The sequence below is a fragment of the Astyanax mexicanus genome, chromosome 20 (genome assembly GCF_023375975.1).
Source record: "Astyanax mexicanus isolate ESR-SI-001 chromosome 20, AstMex3_surface, whole genome shotgun sequence".
In the NCBI taxonomy this organism is placed as follows: domain Eukaryota; kingdom Metazoa; phylum Chordata; class Actinopteri; order Characiformes; family Acestrorhamphidae; genus Astyanax; species Astyanax mexicanus.
This window is the reverse complement of record NC_064427.1, coordinates 17,919,736-17,931,853: the sequence shown is the minus strand read 5'-3', so window position 1 is coordinate 17,931,853 and position 12,118 is coordinate 17,919,736. Positions and strand designations below refer to the sequence as shown.

The window sequence follows — 12,118 nt, the reverse complement described above, 5'->3', positions numbered from 1 at the left end:
TCCTCGTCCCCTCAGTCCTGAGTGTTTTGTATCTTCTGTCGGTCCTACAGGTGCCAGTGTTCAGACCCATGGACCTCATGGTGGAGGCCAGCCCTCGCCGAGTTTTTGCCAACGCCCACACTTACCACATCAACTCCATCTCAGTCAACAGCGACAACGAGACGTACCTGTCAGCTGACGACCTGCGCATCAACCTTTGGCACTTGGAAATCACAGACCGCAGCTTCAGTATCCTGCTGATGGGATATTGCATGGGTTGCTCGGGGTATGGAGTGGAGGATTGGGTATTTGTTGCACTGATAGTGTGTGTCTGTAGGAGAGCTGATCTGGGAACAGACTCCACTGTTCTGTCCTAAAAATGTCCAGCCGAGTCTTGGCAGCGTCCATTTTAGAATCCGATTAAAGCCTGAACCTTCATGGTTTCGGATGCAGTTGTCAAGTAAAGTTTTTCTAGGTTTAAACTGATATACTGTTATGAACAAACTGCTCCATGCTTTTTACATACTGAACGCATTCACTGCATGCAGCCGTGCGACCCTGCGCTGCACGTCCCATTGAAAACACTTTTTACTGTTCACATTTTTAAAGCAGCTTTACACTGCAAAGATATACGCGCTGGAACACCAGAGGAGACGATGTGCTCACGTGGTTTAATAGTGCGCATTTTGGTGTATGTAGGTTTATGCCTGTGTGAAATTAACCTAACAGGGAGAAACGCCCTAAAAAAAAAAAACTCATCAACTGGTCCGGATCATAGAAATGAACTACTGGTGTGAAAACGCCTCAAGACTCTGGTTCGTTTGCACTCTTGGTGCAGTTTATTTTTGCAGATGGGGGAAAAAAAAAAATAAATAAAAATGTAACTTGGTTTCTGACCTAAGCATCCGTTCTTAGACTACTCCTGGATAGGTTTGATTGTGGTGAGAACATGATCCTGATGATGATCACATGTTTTCTTGGGGCACATTTTGATACATTTAGGTTTTTGTCTGTGTGAAAACAAACCAAACCGTGGAGGAAAAAATCTTAAGTAACCGAACCCTAATGCCAAGCTCAGACTACACGCCATTTTTGTCCCTCACAATGTTCACTATGTCAGATTAAGCAGTTATTTTTGTTTTGCGTCGTTCTCGGGGGACTGGCAACACTACACGTTAGTCAACGACCAATCATCGTCTGCGTCCTCGTGAGTTCATAGGTCATCGCAGGGGAGAAGCATAGAATCTGACAGTCACGGCTACAGATGTCCTTTGCATGAAGGAAGCGCTTTTGTGCTGAAGAATCTAAAAAAAAAAAAAGGGGGGGAAAAGTGACTGTGGGCTCGTTCCTGGGTTCCTGGGTGACCCAAATGGACATTACATGGTTTTTGTACTCCAGAGAAAACGTAAGGTATGGTAAAGATGTAGCTACTTAGGTTTCAGTGCCTGTAAACAGAATATTTAATGGATGAAGTAGATTATTAGATGATCATTAGATTATTCTTCTGTTTCTCTGGTCCAGCAAATTTCAGGAGCACAGTCCTGCTTTCTTTTTTTGTGTTTACATCTGTGCCCCACAGAACGCTCTGTCTTCCTGTTGGTCAGAGTCAGGGAGCACGTCGCGGAGCATGAAAAACTAGATAAAATACAAATACAAAAAATTCTAACATGCTAGTCTTTCCATCGGACGCTCCGACGGCATTGCACACGTCTAACTACTGATTTTTGACTGTCGCACTACACGGACTTTTGTCGCTTGCGGCGCCGACAAAATCGGGTCAAAATCGGGCTAAAATCGTGTAGTCTTATCCGAGCATTACACTGATTTGCACCAGGAAAACTAATTACAGGTGTAAAAATGCCCTTAAACGCCACTGTTAAGCTATTGTATTTTAGGTAGTTTTTATATTCATTAATTAGCGCAAGTTACATCATTTTACCAAATTTGGCCTACATTTTTTGTTCAACATTAGCAGTTTAATTTACTTATGTAAATGCGGAGTCACAACTGTTGAGTTGAGAAGGTAGATTATGTACACAAGTTTCCATGTTCCTGTCAGCCTTAAAGGAGTAATGGAAAAGTTAAATGGATTCGGGTTGTAGTGAAACGTGTGGAATAGCCCACCTTCATTCTCCCCAGAATTCCTAAATACAGTTGATTAGTTGGTGTAGCCATATCTGCTTTAATTAACTCTCTCCAATCCTGAATTTAGCCAGTTTTAGCAAATCCTCTTGTGAGCAAAACTCTACTAGTGCGTTCAAGCTAAAATCCTGCACTGAAGGATGTGGACCTGAGTCATGTATTTAAGATGCAAATCTTTGAGTCATGCAGAGAAGGTGGTAATTTCTAGGGAAAATCATCACTGCGGGTTTTATAGACTGTTACGTACACCTTATAAGTTTCTAGAACGATTTTAAAGTAATCAAGAAGTTTATTCTCCCTTGGCCTGCACTTGTGTATATGGGTTTAGTTTAATTTCAAAAGAAGGCACTACTGTTCATACACTGAGTTCAGGATGATAATAAAATGTTCTGATTCTGAACTACAGTCTGTAATTATAGAGTGAACGGACACTCAATAATAAATGAAGGTAATCTGGTTGTGAAATGCTTTACAATACACAGTACATGGTGGTGTAAACAGGGTCATGGATTAGGATCTCTAGGAACTTTCTAGGAAGCTGTGTATATATATATATATATATGTGTGTATATATGTGTGTGTATGTGTGTTTGTATATGTGTGTTCCTTAACCCGGTGCCAGACATTGTGGACATTAAACCGGCCAACATGGAGGAGCTGACGGAGGTGATCACAGCCGCTGAGTTCCACCCTCACCAGTGCAACACCTTCGTCTACAGCAGCAGCAAGGGCACTATCCGCATGTGTGACATGCGCGCCTCCGCACTTTGTGACAAGCACTCCAAGTGTGAGTATCACTACTTACAATAGTTACACACATTACTTAAGCAATAATACCCAAGAGGGAGTGCTATAACATGTAATATTGGCATTGCTGGGCTGCTGGCATAGAATATTACATGTTGTTATAGCACAAACACGAGTGTGTTATTGTGAATATACCACAGTTCCATTATCACTGTTTATTGAAAGATTTTAAAGAGTTAAATAGGAGGACAATATAGGATCTGTTTGGGTATAAACACTCTGCCACTTGAAATAGTTCCATTGCTGCTCTGTTTGTAGCTGCGCTGTTTGGCTTGTAAGCGCTGTATCGTTGCTATCGTGGGGTTGTTGTTATTATTAGAATATAGTAAAAGTATTGATGGACTGTAATTCTATATCAAATGTAACTTTCATGTTCAGGGTTTGTACAGTCATTAAATAAAATGGAAAAGTAAGGGAATTTGAAAATAGCAAGTTTTGGAAAAATAAAAAATCCTAAAAAGTTTTGAAAAAAAGTCATGGACATTTGCTCTACAAATCTTTGTTTGTTTATTGATGTAGAAAATCGATTTTACATTACATTGTATTTTTGGCAGACGCTTTTGTCCAAAGCGTCTTACAATAGTCAAGTACAGAATTAATAGAAGTTAAGATAAAACATTTTTTAGATAGGGCTTAAAGAGGTCGAAGGGAAATAATGGGATAGAGGAGTGAAGGAGGGGAAGAAGGAAATGAAGTTAGAAGTAGATAGTTAGAGGTGTTAGGAGAGTAAGTGCTCTATGAAGAGCTCTGTCTTCAGGAGTTTATTAAAGATAGTGAGAGATTCTCCTGATCTGGTAGTAGAAGGTAGTTAGTTAGAGGTGTTAGGAGAGTAAGTGCTCTATGAAGAGCTCTGTCTTCAGGAGTTTATTAAAGATAGTGAGAGATTCTCCTGATCTGGTAGTAGAAGGTAGTTAGTTAGAGGTGTTAGGAGAGTAAGTGCTCTTTGAAGAGCTCTGTCTTCAGGAGTTTATTAAAGATAGTGAGAGATTCTCCTGATCTGGTAGTGGAAGGTAGTTAGTTAGAGGTGTTAGGAGAGTAGGTGCTCTTTGAAGAGCTCTGTCTTCAGGAGTTTATTAAAGATAGTGAGAGATTCTCCTGATCTGGTAGTGGAAGGTAGTTTGTTCCACCATTGGGGAACTCTGTATGAGAAAAGTCTGTCAATATGTCAGCTCAGAGTTAATTTAGTAATTTAGCCTCTACACAATGGAGCTCTCAGGATCTGACAAACATTTTATTATTAATAATTTTATCTGATTAATTTTAGACCTACTATAATTAATTTTAATTATAGCTTTAGTTGATTTTTGGTTGTATTGTCCATGTCTGCTCTGATGTTTAAGTCAAGAAAAAATCATGGAAATTTATTGGTTAAAACGTGTATGAATCCTGCCATTCTTTGCAGGAATTGCATAAATAAAATTGCTTTTTAATACTTTTTGCAGCTACCATATCTAATGTGTCTGTTGGTTTATCTGTGACTTTTTTGATATTGTTAATATCAGTATCTGAATTGTATTATATAAGCTGCTTTATTTGATGTAAATAGATTTTCATACTGGATCTGTTTCCCCCTTTTCTTCTCCAGTATTTGAGGAACCAGAAGACCCCAGCAATCGCTCTTTCTTTTCAGAAATCATCTCTTCCATCTCAGACGTGAAGTTCAGCCACAGCGGTCGTTACATGATGACCCGAGACTACCTGTCCGTCAAGATCTGGGACCTTAACATGGAGAACCGCCCAGTGGAGACGTACCAGGTGAGATGGATGGGTGAGCTTTATGAAGGAGAAGACGTTTTACTAGAAGCTGGTGTTGGATTTGCAGTTGTGGTGGTCCCTATTATTACTATAATCCTGTATGTATTATTAAAACATTGCATAAGAAGAATAAATCTCATTAAAAAGTCACTCTGCTTATTTTTTAAATATGGTGCAGGGTTTGCAAAAAAATTGGCAAAAGAGCATAATTAGTTGTGTAGTTTGAGTTAGAGCAGTAATATACAATGAACAGAACAATGTATAATCAACAGTAAACTTTGTGTACCAGTATGATCTGAGCCACTAGGGGGCAGTACAGTACCACAGTCCGCACAATTGCATATATTGAAAATATATTGGTGTTTTCCTGATGAAAAGTCAGTCCTGATCCAGTTTAAGAATCATCTTATGAGGAGTAGGAAAGCAATAATAATACATACATATAAATTGAATTACTTGAGATGGATTTAAGTGGAATAATTAATTAATTGAAATGGATCTGACAATAGCATGACATTTTCACAATACATATGCAACATCAAAAACTCAGTTAATTCAACACATTTCACTGCATGTGACATTATTTAATTCATTTTATCTTAGTCTGCCTTTAAATATATATATTTTAAATATAGATTAATTCGCTCTTTGCTTTTACAGGTTCATGAATACCTCAGGAGTAAGCTGTGCTCGCTCTATGAAAACGACTGCATTTTTGACAAGTTCGAGTGCTGCTGGAACGGGAATGACAGGTGAGGAGAAGCTCTCTGCTAAATTTTATTATTAAATCTAAAAAAAAAAAAAAAAAGGAAAAATTTGGATCTGCTGGATTAGTGGGTTTAAAACAGTGGCTACTCATTTTCTATCTTTGTTTATAATTATATTTTGATATATTTATGCTCTAAAAACCTACCTAGTATATAAAACTGTTTATGGTTTAGTCATTTAGTCAAATAGCTTGTTATATAGAATATGTTTCTGTTGCTGGATTAAACCAGTAACAGGAATAGTAGATTAGTAAGCAGTATTGATTAGGGGTGGGAATCACAGGGCATGTCAATATATGGTATCACGATACATTTCCCACGATAACGATATTCGATGCATCACATAAATTCTTCTGGATAAAAAACTCTTAAATTAGTAAATCCCAGGAATTATGTATTTATTGTTGTCAGTTTCACTGAAAGCCCATGTTTTTTGCTATAGATCAGTATTTCATTAGAATTCAGTTTGGTCCAGTTAGAGAAAACTTCATCAGGCTAAGGTCCGGACCGTCGCCAATGTTAACTTGTGTTATAATTCAGTGTTTTATTCTGTTTACTGAAGAAGCCTATAGTAGTTCTGTCAGTGTTTTATCAACAACTGAAAGACAAAACTAATTACACATACTAGTATATTTCAACTTTATTTATTGTTTTAAATAGGCCTGTCACAATAATTACATTATCAACCTATCATAAAATAAATAGAAACACCCTCAATAATTTAACAATAATGTGACTATCTATGTTCACTTTGTTTCAAAATGCTATATTTTTTCTTTTTGATTTTATTTATAATAGATTTAGGCCTGCCTGTCATAATAATAATTACATGAATGATAAATCATACAAGATATATAGATAAATGTTTGCTGAACTTGGCCAAAATATCAGCTTTTTTTAAAAACAGCAGTTTTATTTTATTTAATATTATTACTGTATCATACTTTATTATATTGTGGGTAAAACTGATGGGGGAAGTTGCCAATGCTTTTTGTCCCCTGGGGGTTGCCTTAGTTTTGAGGCAGGGTTGTTTTGGGAGCAAAGAGAGCGCATCTGTGAGCGCGGGACTTTTTTCTTGCTGAGGAGTTCTGATCAGGTGGAGTAAAGTGGAATATTTTGGACTCTTGTCTCGGTTGTTTCTCTTTAATTCCTCCAAGTAACACCGCTCGGTTACATTACTGTCAGCATGTTTTATAAATGTAGTATTTTAATTTTTTTTTTTTCTGGTGCGCACCATCTGTATTAGCTTTTCTCGCTTTATTCTCCCACTTCTCACCGCCTGCTTCTGCACAGATCTGATTGGCTGAGGGGAGCGTTTGGTGATCTTACGTGATTGGTCTGTAAGTTTACTGCGCTGTAAAGCACGAAAACCATAAAGACAATAACGTTCCGCCGCCTTAAATGAACACGATCAGAATTAAATCCTTCTCAGTAGTTTATCGGTTTGGGTCCGGATTGGACAATGTCTGGGTCCAGACCTGGACCGCGGTCCGCCTATTAGTGACCCCTGCTATAGATATATACATATTTGACACCACTGCTACAAATTCTGTACGTATAACTGGCAGACCGCTGTATGTTAATCAGCTGAGCTCAGAGAAGCCTGAACCTGGTGTAGCTCTTATCTACAGAAGCTCTACTTATCACTGGTCAACAGGGACTGGGGGGCCGGGTCAGTAGAGCACTGTGCTAGGCTGTGGGTAAGCAGTGTTTTATACTGTTTCCTCTTATTTCAGGACACAATGAGAACTTTAGCACTCTCTTCCTGTGTGAATATGGAAGGCAGGGGTCATATAACCCGGGGCGTTTGTTCTATACAATCTATAAAAACAGCCAACGACTTGTATCAGAACTAAAATAGTTTAATGTGGACTTAACATGGATAATAGACGCATTCAAAATGTTAGTCACAGATATTACAGGATGTTTGTATGTTTTATGAATGAAGGAATGGGTCGCTCTCTGTGCAGCAACTCCAGTCATGACGTTTTCTTACTGATGGGGCTGGATATTGTTTTAAATTCTTTTCTAAATTGTTACCAAAAATACTAAAAGCAATAACTATTCTCACACAACAAATTTATTTAACAGCTGACACAAGTTATCATAATCTTGTTGGAGTAATGAGCATATTGTTTGTGGCTCTTTATTAAGAACAAAAACAGCAGCATTACTCTGAACTCCTTAAACTATCAGTCTTCTCCATAAGCATGCTACTTGATGCATTTCAGTATTTTAGATTCCTGTTTAAGAAATATCAGCATTTCATTAAATTATACTTATAGTAGTAGGGGTATGACGAGATCTCGTGCCGTGAGATTAAAATGTGACTATTTCTCATCAAGCTTAAACCTGTCTCGCGGGGGAAAAGAAACTGTAGGTGAGAAACTGTAGATCAGCTCCGCGGTACAGTTAAAAAGCTCCACGCGACAGTGCTCTTACTGTCCCAAATATTCACAGCTCTAGTAAATGCTGTAAGTAAATGGTACACGTGACTGATTCATAGGCGGTTGTACTAATCCCTTAACTCTGTACTGTATTTAAAAAATGTTTTGTCTCTGTTTGCACTTCAAGCTTAGTCTTAATATGGCTTAATATGGTTATGGTTATGCATAGTTAAATTACAAGAGATTTAGGAGGAAAAAACACAAACCATAGGCTTAATATGACTGGTTGTGGTTTGCACTTATTGTTTGCACTATATAAGTTACAAAGTTACATTTTTATTTTTGATTCTTATTTCTATTTCTTATAGAATCAATGTGTGAGAGAAACCAGTCTGTTAAGTTTGGGTTATATGATTTTGTAAAATAAAACTCTAGTTTGTTAAGCCATTTTTCGTTTTTGACGTTTTCTTTAAAATTATTTTAAATCTCGTCTCGTTCTCGTGAACCCAGTATCGTGTCTCGTCTCGTCTCATGATATTAGTGTCTCGTCACACCACTGTATATTAGTGTTGTCAGTCACTTAAAAATGAATTAAAATCATGATAAATGTTTTTTATATGCTGGTATTTTCCTTTATTATTGAGTGTGGTTTAGGTCAAAGAGAGAGAGAGAGGAGAGAAAGAGGGAGACGAAGAGAGAGAGGGAGAGAGACTAGAGAGAAATTGAGAGGAAGACCATGTGAGTGAGTTACAGAAAGCGAGAGAGAGAGAGAGAAAGAAACAGCGAGAGGAAGACTGAGTGAGAGAGGGAAAGAAGCAGAGAGAAAGTGTGCAAGAGAGAGGGACAGACAACACGAATGAGAGCGAGAGAGAAACAGTGTGAGCACCTGAGAGATTTTAGCACAGCAGCGGAGTGTTGACAATTTCAATGATCTGCATTTCTTTGCTAGTTTTTCTGCTTGTTCGCGGCAGGGCATAATCACAGTTGTTTTTACCTCTCTGTGCACGCTGTCCGTGTTTGGCGCGTTTATGTGTGTTTTGTGCAAAGTATTGAAAACAAGCACACACTTCTAAACTTCATATAGCTTCAGATTACATCAACGACAGTAGAGTGTAGAGAGACTCATGGAATGGAGATTTTCAGGTGGGCAGTTCATACCTTGGAGGCAGTCGAGAAAGGCAAAAAGATGGAATTGGATTTGACTGGATTTATGGAGAATAGACAATATGTAACATTTTTTTGTATCAGTGTGTGTGGCTAGTGACTCCTGCAGATCTGAATAAAACAGTCTAACTAAATGGAGAAAGCCAGAAGGTAACATAGACACGGAGGCACCCTGAAACCCACAGTAAAGAGAACAGCACTAGCATCTTAGTTTACCACTGTTCCACATTTAAAATCTTTCATCTCCGTTATATTAATACTTTCTCTCTCTCTCTCTTTGTCCCCTGACCAGCGTGGTGATGACGGGCTCCTACAACAACTTCTTCCGCATGCTGGACCGCACGCAGCGGCGGGACGTGACCCTGGAGGCGTCTCGGGAGAGCAGCAAACCGCGGCAGGTCCTGAAGCCCCGGCGGGTGTGCGCCGGCGGCAAGCGCAAGAAGGATGAGATCAGCGTGGACAGCCTGGACTTCAACAAGAAGATCCTGCACACCGCCTGGCACCCGCAAGAGAACATCATCGCCGTGGCAACCACCAACAACCTCTACATCTTCCAGGAGAAAGTGAACTAGCGGGCGCTCATCGTCTCTCTCTCTGTCTGTCTCTCTCTCCATCTCTCTCTCTCTCTCTGTCGGCCGGCGTGGTGGAGATGAAGATGGAGATGAAGATGATGATGATGGAGATAGATAAATCTCCGAACCTCTCTGTCTGTCTGTCTCTGTGTGGGGGAGGGCGGGTACGGGGCTGGGGAGGATGAGGAGGAGGATGAATATTATTATTATGATGATGACGACGACGAAGAAGATGACACTGATGATGATGATAACGACGACAATGACAACTTTAAAGATTATTGATGATAAATAATGATGATAAATGAACTAGCGACAAAAAAAAATAAAATAAATAAAATGAATTGTTTCTGTGGCAAACATCACCACCAACATCATCACCATGACAACCAAAACCACCACCACCACTACTACTGTAACCACAGCAACCACCACCACAATCATCACTTACAGACAGGCACCTCCTGCTCCAGGACCGGGTAAAGCGGTGAGAGAGAGAGGCTGGTCTGGAGAATGATGGGTGGCAGGTTGAATACCAGGTTGCCAGGTCTCTTGCCTTCCTCCGGTCATGTGCCATCTGCTGTCTGTACCCACGACCCTCTCCTTCACCCCCTCCACCCCACTTACATCCACCCGTCATTCCCTGCGGCAGTGCGTGAGTGGTGGAGTGGGCAGCCGGTTCAAGTATCTCCATCAATCTGTCAGTCAGACATCAGCCATAGTTTTTTCCGTTGTTTTTCTTTTTTTTTTTTTTTTTTTGTTCTGTTTTTGTATTCTTCTTTCGGTTTTGTTCAAGGTGTCTGTGTATAAAAAAAACAGCAATTTGAACTCGTATGGATGTCCCTGTATTCTTTAAGCCTCAGCTTATTTTGTGCCATTGTACGATATATATTTTTTTCTTTCATTTTTTTTTATTCATTCAGTGAAACTGCCAAGATGATGTTTAGGTTGTTTTAATTCTGTTTAAAGAATGTTTCTTTCGTTTTTTTTTTTGTTTTGTTTTTTTTCCTGTCTTTATTCTGCTCAATAAATTCTCTCCGATACTGTCCTTAAACACACAAACCCGTTCAGCCAGAAAGGTTTCTCTTTTTTCATCCTTTTTTACGTTATTTCCGTTCCGTTCTTTTCTTCCAAAAGTGAATTTAAAGGGCCACTGCAGCAAACAAGGGCCTTTTCGAAAACATATACATACATCCATCCATCCATACATACATGCATACATACATAAGCCCTGTCTGGACGGGAGTAGTTTCCCAGGTGGACGTCCGTGAAAAGTATTTCACACTTCTACTATCACAGTGATAGTGATCCTGCTTCTGGACTGCAATTGAAAAAAACAGGAGGACCAGTGAGTATTTTTCGAAGCTTTTTTCTCGGTCACATGACATCGCCATTCAGTATCTCCTCCATTTCGACTCACTATTGTGTTTTTTTTTTTATATATATATGCGGATCTCGGTGGAAACATGCGCTCAAAGTGTAATTGCGGTGCACGGCAGTGGACAAATGAGCTATTTTATTCAACTCTAGGTGATGTGTGTCCGGACAGGACTAAAATTACCGGAGGACCACAGAGTTCAGCAACAAATAAACATTAGATAATTCAGCCTGTAATTTTCTCAGAGGACATCTGAAAATATCACGGACATGGTCATTTTGGATGGATATAAAATTCCGGAACCCCCTGAGAAACTAATCCCATCCGGATAATAGGGCTATCTATAGTCACACACACAAAAACATGCACTTAAACACACCTAAAATCACACACTCAGTGCCCCAAAGATTATTATTCCTTATTACTTTATTATTGTTATTATTAATAATCTTCTCAGTGCAGAAGACCCGTGCAGTAGAAGACGGCCTGTGGCAGAAGTGTCGTAGTCATGTGTAAAATGTTTGCGCTACAGTCTGTCTACAGTGAGTAGTGTGTTTATGTACACACACCCATACATAGAGAAACACACAACCCAATAAATAGACTGCTAATTGGCCTGAGCGAGAACTGTTGCCCTTACTGTATTATTTTACTTTTGTTCTTTCTCTCTCTCTCTCTCTCTCTCTCTCTCTCTCTCTGTCTCTTTCTCTCGTTCTCTCTCTCTTGTTGCAAGCTGAGAAAGATTATAGAGATTATGATAATGATAAATGGTATTTATAAACTGAACAAACATTAACATTCAGAGTTGCGTCTCTTTATTTCCTCAGACTGAGACTGCTTCACATTACGGAGTAAACGGATTTTAGATTCTTAGATGACCGTTTTACACATCTTGGCTGGATTTTCTCAGTCAGCTTTATGAGGTAGTCACCTAGAATTCATGCTTTCAGTTAACAGCTGTGCTGAACTCGTTAAGAGTTAATTACTTGAATTTCTTGCCTCTTAATGAAGTGTTTAAGAGCATCAGTTGTAAAGTAGTGAAGAGGTAGAGTTACAGGTATACAGTGAATAGCTCTATATGAGTAATGTTCTAATCCATATTAAAACATGGCAAGAACTACTTAACTCAACTTTGAAAGTATCCTCAATTCCAGTCGGAAAGACCGT

At 39.1% G+C, this 12,118-nt stretch overlaps 1 protein-coding gene across 1 annotated transcript in view; it reads left to right on the top strand.

Moving 5' to 3' along the window:
* The window catches only part of ppp2r2ab (protein phosphatase 2, regulatory subunit B, alpha b), a 33,323-nt gene extending 21,576 nt beyond the window's left edge, over positions 1–11,747 (top strand). The window contains exons 6-10 of the mRNA XM_007236240.3: positions 51–228; positions 2,744–2,908; positions 4,514–4,683; positions 5,344–5,435; positions 9,294–11,747. Of these exons, the coding sequence (XP_007236302.1) occupies positions 51–228; positions 2,744–2,908; positions 4,514–4,683; positions 5,344–5,435; positions 9,294–9,573 (885 nt within the window). The 3' untranslated portion in view covers positions 9,574–11,747. The remainder of the gene's footprint in view (positions 1–50; positions 229–2,743; positions 2,909–4,513; positions 4,684–5,343; positions 5,436–9,293) is intronic.
* The last annotated feature ends 371 nt before the right edge of the window (positions 11,748–12,118 follow it).